The sequence below is a fragment of the Ictalurus punctatus genome, chromosome 26 (assembly GCF_001660625.3).
Source record: "Ictalurus punctatus breed USDA103 chromosome 26, Coco_2.0, whole genome shotgun sequence".
Lineage (NCBI taxonomy): Eukaryota > Metazoa > Chordata > Actinopteri > Siluriformes > Ictaluridae > Ictalurus > Ictalurus punctatus.
In genome coordinates, this window is record NC_030441.2 from 10,844,427 (window position 1) to 10,863,170 (window position 18,744).

The window sequence follows — 18,744 nt, forward strand, 5'->3', positions numbered from 1 at the left end:
GTGCGAGTGTGAAAGAGTGAGAGAAAAATGAAAATGCTGATTTCATTATAGAGCAGAGAGTGCAAGGTGGTGGTGTGAAAAATGTGGGAGTGTAAATGAGATGCAGACAGACGCACAGCAGGCACGCCAAACACACTTGCACATACCTACGCACACACACACATGCAGTCTCACTCACACATGCATCTTTATTTGTTTTGTTTTTTAGACCCGCTTGCGCCATTTTGTGTGCTCGGATATACGGTATATACACTTTTTCAGAGGTCACCAAGCACATATACTGTATATGCATATTGAGATTTACTTTTGTATGTGAAAGCAGCTGTTAATTAAAGGTGAGAAAGAAGGAACCAGTGATGTTCTCGATGTGTCTTGAAACAGATTGCTAAGATTTAAAAGGCTTATATTAAAAAATAAATAAAAGTTAATTTTACACCTGTGAAAACTTCATTCATCTTTAGTTTGATTAAATCAGTGTAATTTGTCATTTATGAAAATAAAAAATCCCCAAATGGAAATATAACAACTGAACTTCAATAAGGACAGAGTGCTGAATACTGAAGTATTTATTTCCGTAAGATGAAGCCAGTTAATAACAGTAGACTGACACATATACACATGACTTAATAGTGGAGAATTAACATCGGTAGCTACTTTTTAAAAGGATCTCACAGTAACCATTCTCTTCCAGTAAAAATATACACCAAAAAACAAAGTAAGAAAATAAATATAAAATAAATTTCCAGCTTAACATATTGAAGTGTAATACAATTAATTAAATAGTTACAGCAAATAAATAACCAAAAGTTATACAGATGAATACTTACAAAAATGATAAATAAATAAACAATTAATATTTCAAGGTCAAATATACATGATGGTAAGGTACAATCAAAGCAAATTGATGGAAATTGCTAAAGATGGAAATCGGAGATAGGTAAGTTAGCACATTCATAACAGGGTCCTTTAAATACATACATAAGGACACTGTCACTTAATTTTGTGGTTTTAATTTCACATTCTTGACTGTGCACAACAGGATGTTTTTATGAAATACGTCTACAGTTGCTGGTGGCTTGAATTTTATGGGAAATGTCCATTAGAGCACAAATAAACAAACACAAACATATGGAATTAAATTTGTGCCAAAAGTATTGCACATAAGTTTTCAAGAAGCGGATAAAAATATACAATGAGAAAGAAGAAAAAGACTCTGAAACTGAAAACATTGAATTTGGTGACAAAAATTGAACATGGTCTTCAAATAAACAGTATTCTTTGTGAACAGTTTTCAAAGCTTAATTTTCACTAATCATGGTTTATGAACACGCTACCAGAGTTTAGGTACAAAATTTTAGATTACGCTCCGCAAGTTTACGTTCGCCATTCTGACACAAATCTCACGTGTGGGTGGGGCTTAACAACAATTTACTGTCATTGGCTAATGAGATTTGGATTGATGGCTCCCTGACCAGTGCTGTGAATTTTGGAGAGTGTTCTGGATGAGGTTCTCTGTATAGTTATAGCGTTTGTACTTAGTAGTAGAAATTACTTACTTAGTCAGTATATTAGTTCGTAATTCATATTTGAAGTTTGGGTAGTCTCATACGACTATTTTTTCAAGATGAGCTCTCAGGAGCGGCACGGAAAGTCGTCGTTGTCACTAGCCAATGAGAGTAAATCTGTTAAGCCCCGCCCACATGAGAGGTTTGTGTCAGAATGGCGAACGTAAACTTGCGGAGCATAAACAAAAACTTTGAAAGCATAAATAAAAACTCTGGCAGTGGTTTCATAAACCATGATTAGTGAAAAAGAAGCTTAGAACACTGTTAACAAAGAATGCTGTTTATTTGAAGACCATGTTGAATTTTTGCCACCGAGTTCACTGTTTTCAGTTTCAGAGTCTTTTCTTCTCTCTCACTGTATATTTTTGTTTGTTTCTTGAAACGTTACGTTCAATACTTCTGGCACAAATTTAATTCCATTCAAACAAACGAGAAAAAAAAATCACGATACATGAAGTGTTAAATACATATCAAAAATCCTGTTCACTTGTATTTCACATTACATTCAGCAATTTTTCATTTTCATGTAAACAGCCAGTGATTATACAGCAATCTCTACATGGGTATAAAGTATGTCTATGCATAAAGCAAAACATGGCTTGCTAGTTTTATTATATTTATTAACAGATCACATGTTTCAGCAAGATTTATTAAGGAGAAAAATGTATAGATTATGATTCAGACTTAACTGTGATTGAAACTGTTTTTATCGTATGAATGCTGTTTTTTTCCTGTTGCACCTTAGGTTTTTTGAGAGCACATTTTACACACCATGCATGGGTTGTTCTGCTAAGCTAAATTACTTTCACCATAAAACGAGCGAGAGCTAATTAACGTGGAAATGGTGAAAAGCACAAAACGAATGAAGCCACAACAGCACAATGAGTCAAAGAACATGAAGTTATGAATCTAAAGAACGAGTTGCTAATATCTACATTTGAGTTAATATAGCGAGACAGTTTCTGAAGAACTGATAGTGTTTGTATTGTCAAGTATGAGTAAGGTAGAGAGATCTGCTGACTTTGTCAGGCTTCTCGGCTTGGGAGCTCCTCTCAGCCTATTAAAGACATATCTGATGTTGTCTGAATGCCTGGATGCTTAGGACATAGATAGAGGCAACATCAGCACACACACACACACACACACACACACACACACACACACACACACACACACACACACACTCTTCCTCTAAACACTGTACTTCCTCTTTCACTCAAACAAACATACACATAACCTCTCTGTCATAGCTCCTCCTCCACCATCCCCTCTCTCCAGCCCTCACTGCTGGGAGTGGCTCGCCTCCCCCTTGGCCTTCTTGGATTCCTTCATGGCATTGATGACAGGCAGCCAGGGAGATGAGAGCTCAGGGAGAGCCTTCTTAGCTGGATTCAGATGGCTGATGGCGGTGTACAGGCTTCCCCTCGAGCCTGCATCCTGCTCCGGGTAGTACATCTCCAGCGCGGCCGGGGTGCAGTGCTTATGCTGCGTTTAGAAGGGTGTTAAGTGAGGGAATAGGTCACGTGATAGATATTGTATGTGCAAAATGTAATGTAACACATTAATGCAGAAGCCTAACAAGGTTTGTGAATCTCTACAGGCTTCACCATCTGATTCAGTTTCAATTTAGGACGCCATGATGCGATTAAACACCACTTCTTTAAGCGGCTTGAATTTTGATTTCTACAGATCATGTATTTTATCAATGCTGTCTTCCTTCAAAACATAATATTAACATTTTCCTCCAGCAATTTTGTTCCTCAGAACAAAATTTGCACAAAGAATATCCACAGTCACATGGTTAAGACTGTAACTTGTTCGTATTGTACTAAAAGTCTCTGAGTAAGTTTTATTAGTAATAAATAAAGCACTATGGGGTGTGATGTTATAGGAAAATAAACAGTGACGGGGTGGCGTGTAGCCCAAGTCTCCTAATTATTTTTGTCTAAAAGCCAATACCAAAGTGTGTTATTCCTCTTACACAGCAATTTGCCAGTTATTACAATTTTGTATTTAGTAAAGAACAGAAGTCGACCAATAGTAAAACATGACACATTACATCATACTTTATGTTTATATGTAAGGGATAATTGGTGGCTGAGTGTGCGTTACACGATTTTAATGCACAGCGTGGAGTGGTTGCCTCCGCAGAGTCTTTTAAAATTGTGTAATGCTAACCTAGACGTGGATTAATCTGCTTATACCATGGTCACTTGCCAGCATTGACAATTAAAGTCATTGGTTTTTTGCAGTGCAAAATGAAAAGATGAAAATAACGATTAATTTCATTAGTTATTTTATATGCAGGTATTTAGATCTAGAATTCCACCAACTCTGAATCATACACAGAGATAAAGTAGCGTGATAACATTTCATTTATTTGAATTAATTATAGTAAATTATTACTATAATTCTATCTACAGTATCTCACAAAAGTGAGTACACCCCTCACATTTTTGTAAATATTTGATTATATCTTTTCATGTGACAGCACTGAAGAAATGACACTTTGCTACAACGTAAAGTAGTGAGAGTACAGCTTGTGTAACAGAGTAAATTTGCTGTCACCTCAAAATAACTCAACACACAGCCATTAATGTCTAAACCGCTGGCAACAAAAGTGAGCAAAGTGTAATTTCTTCAGAGTTGTCACATGAAAAGATATAATCAAATATTTACAAAATTGTGAGTGATGTACTCATTTTTGTGAGATACTGTAAGTAGTTATTAGATAGCGAATGAGAGAGAGAGAGAGAGAGAGAGAGAGAGAGGGAGAGAGAGAGAGAGAAATTGTGTGTGTGTGAATTACCTGTGTCTGTGCCCAATCTCTACTATTAATGAAGCTGTGGGTTTAATTGTATGTTACTATGGTTACAGTTGTTTATAGGCAGTGCATTAATTTAGAATGGTGAACTATTTGTGGTATATATGGTTTTAACCAACACCGTCCAGCCAATCAGAATCGATGTTATTGCATCTATAATAAGTTGCACCCTCATTTTCTCTTCAAGTTAATAAGATGAAAAAAAAAAAATGCAGCTTGTTACTGAGATGTTAATTGATGACTGTTTGCATGGAAATGTAAAATCAAGCTGCTTTTCATGAGACAGAAAAACATTCCAGGGGGTGAATAAATAAAATAAAATCTGTAACCTCAAATTTAATGATAAAAGTATTGTCCGAGCTCATGGTGGATTACTGTTGCTATAATGTCTGTTCTTTATGCAGCAGTAAAAAAAATATAGGCTTATTAATATTCAAGTGCATTTGAGTACTAATCCCTATAAGTAATTAATTAAGCAAATCTGAAAGTGTTTTAAAATAGCCGTAAATATTTGAGTCTGATTACAATGTTTTGTCCATCAAATCATTATGCATATAAAGACTGATTATTTTTTTAACGTGGCGAAAACATTTGTGATACAATTTTGTGAAATCTTACTTAGTGGTAATGGTTTATTTTTGTCAGCATGACCAGAATAGCATACTGCCTTTACTGACAATAAGCTAATTAAGAAAGACAGGATGAGCCTGGTGATTTGAAAAATCATACAGAATCTAAATATAAAAAAGTCAGAAACACACACGTGAGCAACTGTGTACAGTCAGTCCTGACAGTGTTAATAAAGGTATGGAATAGCTGTGTCATGAACAATCATAGACGGCTGCCCAAAGCAAATCAAATCTAAACAGAGATTCTGTGTTGTTCCTCTGACTGAAAGCTTCTGCATGCCAACAAGCCTAGGCCTTGGCGGACCTCATTCCTTCTTAACAAGAGGCAATTTTCCATCTTTTCAAGTCTACTATACCGTGCTAGCGTATCTCGCTAATGGCATCTGTGGCGTCGACTTCAAAGGGGCAGAGGTGGAAGCTCCCGTGGGCCTTAATCACAGTTTAGTCACAGCTAAGACTAATTAAAGACATTCTTACACTCCTACACTGAACGAAGGAAAATGCCCTGATCCTACTTGGCTAGTTGAGTAACCACAGGCTATAAACTAATATCATGTCTTTAGAGGTTACAGTATCCAGTGCGTGAGATTATTAGAACAGACACAGATGTTGTTTTGAATGTGCTCAGGTAAAAGTAAAAGAATATGTGGAATGACTGACAGGTTTTAACATCTACTATGAAAACACTGGCTTTGAGGCACCACAGTAGGCATGAACAAGATTCTGTGCTAATACTAATTATCCTTCTAGCTCGCACTTGCTGTTAGCAGGATGTTTGAGGTGTAGCTTCCCTCGAGGCTTGATTGTTTTTGTACAAAATACAATAAGCAGGTGGTGATAATATTAGAGTAAAAACTGTAGTTACCTTGAGGATGAAGCCCTCAGGGCAGCTAAGCTGGTCATACCACAGAGCTTTATACATAACCAGCAGTAGCAGACACGCAAGGAATGCCAATGTGATAAGAATAAGTCCTGTGAGCTGCAACACACACACACACACACACACACACACACACACACACACACACACACACACAAGTGTATTAAAATAAGCTGATTAATACCCACACTCACTATGCATATATTTAATGAGCAGGGAGACATGACTGTAATTGCAGCTCCACCATTTTATATAGGAACATGAGAAATAGTTTTCTACAGGCACTAACACACAGGCAATTTTAAGAAATTATATTTTAAGCTATAACAGCTTAAAAACAATATATTTTCTAGTTGTTTCATCTTGTCAGAGGTTGATATTAAAGTATATATAACTCTAAAATCATTTTCCAGTGTCTGTGAAAGCAGAGGTGCCAACATTCAACATTACGAACAGGAAAATCTTAGCAGGAAGACAGAAACAGAATTTTACCATAAAACCACTGTAGTGTATGTCAGGATGGTTAATGCATTTATATATATATATATATATATATATATATATATATATATATATATATATATATATTTTAGCTGTGTGCCAAGTAACAGTAAGCAAACATTATTTATGTTTCCATCCAAGTTGTGAATTTAACTTATCACATGAAACATTTCTGAATAAAGCACGGTTTCCATCCCATGTGTTCAAGAGAACAAAACCGTCACTTCACAACATTTTTACTTTTCCGAGCCAAATATCCAATCACATGATTTGTTGCCTGTTTTGATGCGCATTGAGGAACTTATTCTGTAAATGTGTTTCCATCATTGTTTATGTGCATATCTTCTTTCCGAATAAAAAAATTATCCTCCTCAATTGAGGGCATGCTTTTTTTATGCACATTTTGGAAATTTTATCTGCAGCTGGTGTTACCATCCAGGGTTTTTTAAAATGTGATATCCCAAAATTTGTATAACATTACTTGGATGGAAACATAGCTAGTGAGGAAAAGTCTGGTATAAACAATAATCAGCATCTTGTTTTACTTTAACCAAGCACTCTCTTGTTTTGTTTTCTATTAGCTCACGAGATCGAGACATGAATGTGAATGCCTGTGAATGCACAGGCCAAAGTTCACCTAGATAAAGTTAGCACAAAGTGACCAGGCGCTAAAAGGCTGAGAAAAGAGTGTGTTTACTTTCTGGTGTCCTCTTTATCAGTCCCTATCACTGAAGCAAGTCAAAAAGCTCTGGCTAAAGTGTAGATGTTGGCACCTCTGTGAGGAATGTATTACATTATTAGTTGACATAAGCTGCTGGAATATTTCAAAAATGTGTATCGTATTATTTGACCTTTTCTTGAAATACAGACAAAAATTCAGTAATATACACTTTTATATTGTACAGATATACTGTTGGGTCCAAAAGTCAGAGACCACACTGAAAACAATTTTGTGCAATTGCAATTTTGCCAATTCAAGTAGTTTTCTGCAAATAAAGCACAAAAAACCCTGCAAGTTGCATAGCAAGTTTTTTGGGGAAAAAAAAAGCTTAACAACTCCTATACAGACTAAATTTTGTGGAGTAACATTGTGTGTTTTTTCATTTTTCAATTAAGCATGAACTAAAGCCATTTTCAAGCCATTTGACTAAATAAATTGTAACAATTTATACAACAGGACAAAAAGCTAACTAGCATAAGGTTTTGTTTTGTTTTTTGGACAAGATATTTTTATTTCGGTGCATCGCTAACAAAGTGCTTGATAGAAAACATTCAAATGAATGAAGATGAAAAAGACCAAAAATAACTCGCTCACTGTTTACCAAACCAACAAATAATGTATATAGTAAGAGAGGAAACTAACATTATGGAGGTGAAAAGGTCCTTCACAGACTTTAAGAGACTTGGCTATGAGGTTAATGGTCATATGAAACCACAGACAGACTATAGGAATGAACTATATGGCTCTTCAGGAACAGTTCTGGTACCTTGTTGATAGGCCAGTTAAATATCACAGGCAAACATTAAACCTTCAGGAATAATTTCAAGAGTGATTTTCTTGCAATCATGTTAAAGCGAATATTTGCAAGAAATTGGTCTCTACAGTATAATTGTTTCAGATATACCAAGGCTACGCTACTATACATCAGACCAGTCTTAAACCCATTACCGTTTAATAACAATCAGGTATTTTTAAACTAAAAGCACAGCAGCAGCACAGAGCAGCTTACCTTGACCTTCTCTGACACCTCGTCATAAAGGTTAATGTTCAACTTCTTAATGCTTGGCATGTACATTTTCTTCTTTTGCTTCTTCTGCAGCTGATACTCAGTGGTTGTTTTGACGATGACCTATAGAAATTATGAGAAGAAGAAGAACACGAATACTTCAGCATGTAGATTGCCAGGTGGAAAAGCGCACAAAACGGGGCATCATTACACCATGTGTGATTGAGAATTTTTACAGTGTAGTGAAATGATCATGAAATACAGAATATAGTTCATCACTAGTCCATTATTTATTGTCAGCTTCTTGTAAATTTTATGCAGCTGAGAGACTATGATGTGATGACATCTCGCATTCTACACACGTCTATCTTACTATCCTCGTAAACACCTCTGACATAATTAGTAATGCGATTAATTAGTGCTATGCCTACACCTACAAATCTAACCTTATTCTTTACCACGGTGAGATAAAGGGAAGCTTCAGCTGGTCCCCACAAGGTCAAAACTGTCAGATATTCGTATTCCTGTAGGGACATTTGGTCCCCACCCATATATTTAAACATACCCACACACACTATTGTCTACACAAAAGCTTAGATTAGATTTGTATATCGTCTTCGACAGCACACTGAAGGAACCAGTACCATTGTGGACCCACATTTCAGTGCAGGAATAAACAAGAAACTTGATTTAAACTATGGATCACTGTCACTTCCCGACAGTTTTCCATGAACGTGAGTTCTAGGCCAAAGAGTAACAACTGAAACCAGTGGGTTGGCAGAACATCTTAGGTTGTTGAATTCAGAAAGCAATCTCTCTCTTTTCTTGTCATACACACATACATAGCCACAAGCAATGACAAACACACAGATCTGGTAATGCTATGTAATTTTAGCCATCACTGTCACTGAGAAATGAGTCATTTGCCTATGAAACACAAACACTCTGCTCTGATTCTCTCTGAGCAGAGCGAGTGCTGCTCACGCCATCTGTGTGTGTGTGTATGTGTGTGTGTGTGTGTAAAATCACATTCAGTCCTCATGAGGCATTTAGCAAGAGAGTGCATCAAAACGCATTCACGAGCGTTATGTATGACAATGTTACAGCTACGCCACTGACAATCCCACGGCGTCTTATAATACTCTAATATAGCCGCACTCGCTTGTACTGCACTCCTCCATCTGGAGTCATGTGCAGAATACACTGAGGAGGAAGGGAGTTGCCGTGGTAATGCGGAGACGGAGAGGTGCTGGCTGTCATGCGTGATTACTTACCTTATCTGGAAATGGCTTCTGGAGCTGGTTAACCTCCAGTGGCGTGATCAGAGGGATGTTATCAAAGCCATCCTCCAGAGATGACTCTCTCTCCACCTTCTCACCCAGAGTGCTGCCTAGTTTCACCATATCTGACAAACACACACACACAGGCACATGCAGTTTTATTACGCTGACATTCCAAAGGCACGAAGGAAGTTTATACAGTTAATAAATCAAAAGCGTTGCAGTGTTAAAGATGAACTAGTAGAGAGAGTGTTAAATGTGATGCTTGTGCCACCGTTCAGCTTCGATCGCTCTGTGCTGCAAAGCTTTTGGGAAACTCGGCACTCATTGTTAAAAAATGCAGTTGAAGTTGAATCAGAATGAACAACATCGGTAATCAGAGAAAACGTGCACAATCCACAGTGTAGCTTCACAAAGACGGTGCAGCTCCGTAAACAGCTCCACACATAACAGACACAAAAAGTTTCCCATTTCTATGTGAAAGTCACTCAACACAGCTTGTAGCATAAAGCAGACAATATTGTTCTTCACTGACTCAAAAACTGAGTTAACTATTTGGCAAAACAAACAAACAAACAAACAAAGAAAACACGATTTACTGATTACCGATATTTAATTTCAGTCCCAACATGGCCCATGTGGGAGCTGCAACCCACTGGGTGTAAACTACCGGTTTATAACCACATCTCATCTCATCATGGAGAAAACTGACCCCTCATGATCATATCCACACAGAAATGAATGGAGAAGGAAACATAAATAAAATAAGGAATGAATGAGTAAACAAAATTATAATCCAACTAAAACAAACAAACAAACAAACAGATAAAATAATGAATGAATGAATAAACAAAAACTATAACCCAGTTAAAACAAACAAAAAATAAACAAACAAATAAATGAAAATTAGGAATGAATGAATGAATGAATGAATGAATAAACCAAACATGAACCCCAAACAAACAAAAACAAAATAATAACTGAAATAAATACATTTAAAAAGACACAAAAGTGAACTGTTTATTAATAAACAACGTAATCAATAAATAATGAATAAATAATTGTGATTTAAAAAATATTTTACTTATTTATTTATTTAAAAAAGTTTTATTGATTTGTTTTATAAGGATATATTGATTAATCTATTATAGTCTGTAGTCTTCAGCATAAAGTTCTCTCAACATCTAAGCCTATATTATGTTCCAATATTACACTGTCATCACAATTTCTGACATTATCATGATATTGTTTGTTGTCTAAAAAGAGATGTGTAAACAACATATTTGCTTCCCATATTTCTAGCGGTATTTAAAGGGTTAATTATTGTATTAAAGGGTGAGCTAAGACCAATTAAACACTAGTTAGCATGGTACATATGCTGCCTGTCAGTTTGATAAATCACTCTTGGCAATATGAAGACAAATCTGTAAACCAAAACAGCACACACAAAAAAATTGGCTGTTTACCAGGCAAATTAAATTAGCATATTCCTCAATCCTCGTTAATGAAATTCTTATGTAATGTTGGTATTTTGCAGCATTCGATGTTGTATATTGTGATATATTATACATACACACAACTGATTATATATACTGCAGCTCTGGGGAAGGACATTTGAAGCACATGTTGTTTTTCTCCACTTCCCTGAATCTCAAGCCATGTCATTATGAGTCAGTGTGAACACACATTCATACACACGCGCTCCCACACAAAGGATGAAACAAACACAAATACATTATCTGTAGGAGAGCAGAGGACAAGGCGTATCTCACGTATCTCGCCTATTTTCTTTCCTTCTTTCGTCTTCTGCCGTTCGCTGTGGGCTCATGGAAAAGGGACTAAAACATCTGGAATAGCTTCCTAGCTTTTTGGATTTATTTATTTATTTATTGTTACACGTTCACTGTCTACACTCAACACTACACACTATGAATATGCTTTAAATATCTAGAAATTCTGAATATCCATTGGTTCCACCGTCTACAGCTTTAAACATATGAATGAAAGACATCTGTTTGCATGTCCTGCTTGTGTTGGAAACGTTCTGTAATAACATGTACCGCTTTACACCCTGGAGTTTATTCAGATAGCGCATATGTATATCAATAGAGCTGAATTTGTGCATTACTTCATCAACAATCCTCTGGCCTTTTTTTAATAGCTGTTGATAGTCGACTAATCCTACGATTGCCTTTACGTTGTGTTTACATTGCACAACCAATTTCTCTTTCTATTAATTTCAAATTGAGTCATGAAGTATGAGAACATTTTGGATAAGGGTGGCCACTGCCCTCCCGTGCCCTCCCGTGCCCCCATGACCCCTACCCTCACCCTCTTCTCTCTAAAGCTCTGATTTGTCTGTATAGTTGACTTTCCAGGCATTTTTAAGGGAAGATTATATCTCTGAGGAGAAATTTGGAAGCTCAAACGTACATACAAAGCTAAAACCAGTCAGGCATGACTACACAGTGACAAACACTCATATGTTTACATCTAAAGGAACACTGAAAGGGTTAATATCACCAAGTAAATCTTTATTAAAACCCTGCAGGTGTTCATTCAATAGGCCTACTCTTATTTTTCTGTAATATGACGGAGGACATTCAGCTCTAACGGTCATTCTTCCTACTAAAGAATATGTAAAGATAGTACGCAATAGCTGTCTTTATATATCTTGTGTAGTGTTTGTACACTGTAATTTTCTGCAAAGTAAGCAGTATTAGCTCTTTAAAAAAATCAATAAACCGCGGAGCTTAACGATAGTATACGTTAAGCCGCATAATTACTAGCTTACTAAACAGTAGGCAAAATAGTACGCCACCTATGGTAGCTCTATAGATGAGCGCGCGCTGTTTAGTCATACTGTTTAGTACGTTAGATTTAGTACGGTTTCAGTGCCTGAATCCCAGAACCAGTCACAAAGGACACGGGACACTCAAAATGTGTCTCTACGCTGCTATATTGCTCAAAAAACGTCTTATGTTTCCTCATACTTATTTTTTTAGCTTTAACTTTGAACGCAGGGAGCGTGAATTGCCATATTTGTTTAAAAGATATGTAGAAAACGGCACGTCCTCGATTGAACAATCATCCGAAATGAAAGGTAGCAGTTACCTTAGTAACCACTGACATCACGCAGTTAACGTTAATACACACACTATATCAGGCTATGTATTATATAAACTCACCGGTTTTCTGTGTCGGTAGCGGTCTGGCTGTTCCGTGGGGAAGGCTTTTGAGGAAAATGGAAAAAAGAAATAAAAATAAAAAATCAGTGCGGCTGAACGAAGTAGCACAGTTACCGTGGCAATGCCGGATTCGGCGGAGGCTGCGTCGTCGTTTTGCACTGCGCATGCGCAGTGCGTCACACATCCCGGCGCAGCACGCGTTTCTGTAACGAGCTGTCGCTCCTGTATGATGTCAGCCACGCATAGAAGTCTGATTTGCAAGTCAATGCTATTATTTGCATATTCACACATTTTATTTTTAGGATTGTTTAAAGGAATTTATTAAGCCTTTGAAGTCTTAAAAAGAATTTAAACGTTTTGCCATAGATTATATTTTGCTGTATTAAACCACCTTAAACTGTTTTTAACTTACGTGTTGTTATAAGTTTTTTTTTCCAGCACAACTGCAGCTTTAAGAATATTTTATTATCTTTTAAATATAAGATACTGTATTGATGTAAGTTCTTCCACAACCCACAAATAAGATAAAAACGCCTATTAATAACTCACATTTTCTATTTAATAAATTGAGAAAACAGGCTAAATGAAATTTTTTTCAACACCATAAATGCAAAATATAAACTTTCAAAGACAAAAACAAACAACTCTAGTGAACTATCTACAAATAAAACAGATTAGTCACAGGTATTTTTTTGCAGTGTGGTCAGTCCTTCCTTTTATCAAATTAGGTGATGTGTTAAAACAAAACAAACCAAAACAAAAAAGGCCAGGAGCATATACAGATTGCTGCACATTAAGGTGCACTACGGTGTCAAACGTTAAATAAATAAATAAATAAATAAATAAATAAAACCAAGGTAAAGGTAGCTGGGCAACATTGGGCAAGATAAAACGGGACATAACAAAAAGCAAAGACACTCATAAAAGAAGTTATTTCTTATAATACATTAGGCTACAGAAGGCTGCAGAAAATGTACACACAGAAAAAAATATATTTAAGTGAAGTTAAAAAAAAACCCATAAGTGATATTCCTCACCACTTAATTTTGTAAAATACTTAAAGGAAAAACAAAATAAAACCCATAGGGCTATGCCAGGATTAATATGTATCTTCTATCATTTTTAAGTCGTATGCCTGTTTTATAATAATAATAATAATAATAATAATAATAATAATAATACACATTTGCCTCGCACCTGCGGGGTTGGAGATTCAAATCCTGCCTTGACCCAGTGTGCACATAGCTTGCTTGTTCTGCCCGTGATTTAGGGGTTTCCTCCAGGTACTATGGTTTCCTCCCCAGTCCAAAGACATGCATGGTATGCTGATTGGCATTTCCAAATTGTCCACAGTGTGTGAATGTGTGTGTGATTGTGCCCTGCTTTTGGGTTGGCACCCCGTCCAGATTGTCACCCACCTTGTGTCCCAAGACCCATGTGAATGGCTCCAGGCTCCCCATGACCCTGTGTAGGATAAGTGGTACAGAAAATGGATAGATTGATAATAATAATAATATACAATTTTCAGGACTATTTAACAAGAATAGGTCAAATAAAAAAGTATGTTTTTAATCTTTGATCACTTATTAAGTTAAGTTCCTAATACTCTCTTGAGCACTATTACAGAAAAAATAGCTACTTATGACTAATCCACAAGACAAACAGTACGCCTGTCTCAGCTGAGTGAAATGCTCATGGGTTATACTGCTTCAGGACATTAGTGAGATATGCTGGAGGTAAACCATTCAGAGCTTTAAATGCCACTAGGAGGACTGTGTAGTCAATGTTGAATTTATTAGGTAGATAGTGTAGCTTGGATAAGTTGCCTTCAGTTGTTCTGTTTTTCTTTTTCCGCTTTTTAAGTTTCCTTAAAGAAGCAATCTTGAAAAAATCTTGTGATCTAGTCCAATCTAGAAGATAAGAAACCATGCACTAGTTTCTCAATGTTATCTGGGGTTAGTGTATTTCTTATTGTGGTCATGTTTCTCAGATGCATGTAAACAACCTTAGAGATATTAGTTACATGGGAATCAAATGATAAACTAGGATCTAGGGCTGCACCATGGTTCTGATCTCATGATCTGGTTCTAAACCACAGCTAAACATCAGGAATTTGAAGTATTACTGGAAATGAAGCTTTTTTTTTTTTTTTTACCCAAAAGCAAACACTGAATATGTTTATAATATGTGTACCTTTTAAAGAAGAAATGTTATGAAACAAGAGATGGTTTCATCTTCTGAAGACTGGATTTAATTTGATGTAATCTATAATTTTTTAATGACTTGGTTATAATGTCCTCGTGAAAATATGCAAAAAGATATCGTTGAAAGTAGACATTGAAACGGGCAATTCATCGTTTATGTATTTTGGATTACTGCAGCTGCACTACTTGTAAAATGACAAGAATGTGAAGTAGCATCTTAAATAGGCTGAGATATGTGCATCTTCAATTCAAGTGTTAAACGAATGCTTTCCTTAAGCTTTAATCTTGTGATCTGAAATTTCAGCGCAGCTAAATGAGTCTTATATATTGCATGTTTGCACAAGCAATTGATATTTCTTATATTCTTGGTCATATTGATACGTTGAACCAAGGTATGATTATGCAATGGGTGAAATCCTTGAAAGTGGGCGTGACTCTCTTATCCAAAAGTCATCTGGATAATGTTTAAGAGAAGTATGAAGCTTTAAAAAATGTTTTAATAAAGGAATATATATATATATATATATATACATTCAGGGAGATGCATGTTGGTATGCTGAGTTGGCAAGCAGGTACAATGTGAACAAGAGGATAAGCAAAAGAGGGAGACAGTGACAGACTGCGAGAGAGAAATAGATACAGCGTGAAAAAGGATGAGAAAGTGGGTGTGAAAGCAACAGAGGCACAGAGAGACAGAGAGAGAGAGAGAGAGAGAGAGAGAGAGAGAGAGAGAGAGAGAGAGAGAGAGAGAGAGAATATTTCTCAGCAAAACCCACAGACTGTTGGAGCCAACCCTGTCTGAGTGCATGAACCTTCCATTCTTTCTCTCCTGGAATCGTGCTGCGCTGTCTTTGGATATGTCCAACTCAATGAATTCAACACGTCTCCTCTCGTGCACTCGTCCTCCCCTAAACTCCCTGTTTTGTGTCCGACCCCCTCCTTCGCCAGGCTTCAATTGGGCTTACATTTATTATTTTGACCTTTAGTTAGCAGGGGACACACTTCAAAAGGCAAGCCTGACTCTCTGGCGCTTTGAGGAGAGCTCTCCGGGTCAGGCACACTGAGAGCGACAGAGAGCTTCCCTCCTCTGGCTCGGGCCCAGTCCCACAGGACAAAAGCCTCTCGCGGTGACTAATGAAAATGAGAATCAATTAGGATATGGATTTCTCAGACAAGTGGAGGCCTTTGTCTTCTCAGTTAAAGCTCTGAGTGGCAATCCTGTGCTTTTGTGGGTTGTGGAGCGATGGAACGGGACGACCAGCACAATAGGGGTTATGGAGGAGTGTTATGAGTAAAGTAGAATGGGTGAGTTTGGTGAAATATGGTTGCTGTACTCTTCTTTTGTGCATTCACCCCTCAGTGGAATGTATGGATTTTGAATAAGCCAGTTTAAGGTTGTGCGTAAACTTAGTAAGCATATCAGTAACAGTACAGATTTACAGATTTGGAACTTGGTAATGATTTGCAGAATTAATTCAACAAAATCACTTGCACTCTCAGGAATGAGAAATCAGATGTGTGTTTTCAATTAAACTCTCATCTTGGGGTTGTTTGCTGATTACAGATTTGAATAGTTTTGAAGACAATGGACTGCAAGAAGCAATGTCAGTGCTAATTTACTTCAAATTTATACAAATTTGTTTTAAAGTCATCTACTGAATAGGTTTTCTTTCGACCTGACCTTGCTGTGGAACTTAAAAGCAGGGTTAAGTTGGGGGAAATGTAACACAGTTTCACACATATTTATATAATTTATAAAATATATACCTACTCACTCACTCACTCACTCACTCTCTCTCTCTCTCTCTCTCTCTCTCTCTCTCTCTCTCTCTCTCTCTCTCTCTCTCTCTCTCTCTCTCTCTCTCTCTCTCTCTCTCTCTCTCTCTCTCTCTCTCTCTCTCTCTCTCTCTCTCTCTCTCTCTCTCTCTCTCTCTCTCTCTCTCTCTCTCCTGGCCATTCAGTACTTATTGTTAATTTTATTTGATGGCAAACAACAATAATGGGAAAATGTACAGTACATCTAAATCCATTCTAAGTCAAACATCCATCCTTTCATGCAGATCAATATTACAAATATAATATGTACAGATTTCATACTGTTCTAGTTTTATTGTTGAAGACATTTCCACATCATTATTCTTATTATTCATAAAACACATACTGTATATTCAGATATGACTGGTTTGAGCTGACGGGAGGGCTACAGTAACTCAAATAACCACTATTTGCAAATATGGTGGGCAGAAAAGCAGAATACACAACACATCAAACATTAAGGAGGATGGACTACAAGAGCACACTTCTCTGATTCCACTCCTGTCAGCCAAGAACAGGAATCTGAGGCTACACTGGGCACAGGCTCAGAAAGGACCATTGAAGAATGGAAAAAATGCTTGGCTGTAATGCGGGGGGGGGGGTATTTATTTTGCTGGCATAGTTTGGGCTCACTTGTCGTTAGACAGAATCGTCACTGCAAATCAATACAAAGTTCTTCTGACTTATCACCTTTTTCCTAAGATGAAACATCTCTCTAATGATGGGTGTCCCCATCCACAATGCAGGAGGACTCAGTGAATGGTTGGATGAGTTTGAAATGATGTAAGTATGAAATGGCCTTCATAGTCACTAAATTGTAACACAGTTGAACACATATGGAACACTTTTCACCTCCATCATCAAGACACCAACTGAGGGATTATGTTGTGAAAGAATAGTGTTCATCCCTCTAGTACAGTTCCAGAGACTTATAGAATCTGTGCTCTTCTGTGCATTGAAGCTCTTCTGGTGGCCCAACACCTTAATAAGACACTTGTAGTTTTCTTCCCTTTAAATTGTCACACATCTGTATATGTAACTATAGACTATATTGTGCATATCAATCTAACAAAAAGCCCAAAATCTGACTGTACAATTAAATCCACTAATAGCTGGGTGCCATATCAAACTGGATACAATATTCATACTTGTAGGCTTGCAATACTCATACAATCATCAATGCAATGAAACAACAACTGACATTCTGAATAAGGTGTGGAAATTTAATGAAGCCTTTCCATTACTGATGTCAATCATTTCTTTCTCTTTTTAAATAATAATAATAATAATAATAATTTTTTTTATAAAGGTCTGACCTTGTGATATACAAATGACACTTTTATAGACATAAAAGTGTGGACACTCCAATATATTTTAAACTTCAACGTGGCATATTTTTTGCACAGTCTCATGTACAGGTACTACTTATTTACTAAATGTAAAAGATTATTAATAAATTCCTAAAACACAATGATTTACAGCAACAGTAAATTGATATCACACTTTATACACCATGCATAGCCTAGTATCAGCTTAATGAAAACAGACACATTATTAATTTGACCTGAACAATATTTGATTATGAGAATCAGCATGAGAACATGAACATTAAAGATCTATTCTATGCTGTATATTATTGTCCAGATTAAGAAATTGGCTATAAAAACATTTTAGGCACAAAGATATTTTACTCAACTTTATAAACTCTGTGGAATTTTTTGATTAAGAATTTTTGAGTCAGAGGGTGATGATTCATTTTGTATTAAAGCAGCTCTGACAGGGACTTGCATCGTAGATGCTCCACATCAATGGATTAAAAAACGGTGTAATTATTAGATATGGTTACATATTATAAGTTTTCACTAGAAGAAGTTTATTTACCATTTTTGGAAGGAGTCTCTCTTGTCAATGCTTTATTACAGTCAAAGTTAGAGCTGTAAGTTTAACATGGAAAAGTCTTCAACACAGATGACTTGTGAGAACAGAAACTAACTTGTTTTGTGAATGTTCCACAACATTAAGTGTCTAAAAAGTATGATGTATGATGCACCACACCATTCCATCTTGAATATTTCCCCCTCTTTCGAGCCAAATCAAGGTTTTATAACTTACTTATGATACAATCATCTCT

General features: G+C 36.5%; 1 protein-coding gene across 1 annotated transcript; it reads right to left on the reverse strand.

Moving 5' to 3' along the window:
• Positions 1 to 548: 548 nt before the first annotated feature.
• On the reverse strand, positions 549 to 12,766 carry caly (calcyon neuron-specific vesicular protein). The gene is made up of 5 exons (XM_017456853.3): positions 12,595 to 12,766; positions 9,401 to 9,531; positions 8,130 to 8,249; positions 5,884 to 5,997; positions 549 to 3,050 (listed from the first exon to the last, which is right to left on the reverse strand). The coding sequence occupies exons 1-5, from the start codon at positions 12,758 to 12,760 to the stop codon at positions 2,847 to 2,849; spliced, it is 735 nt and encodes a 244-aa protein (XP_017312342.1). The 5' UTR covers positions 12,761 to 12,766; the 3' UTR covers positions 549 to 2,846.
• Positions 12,767 to 18,744: the final 5,978 nt, after the last annotated feature.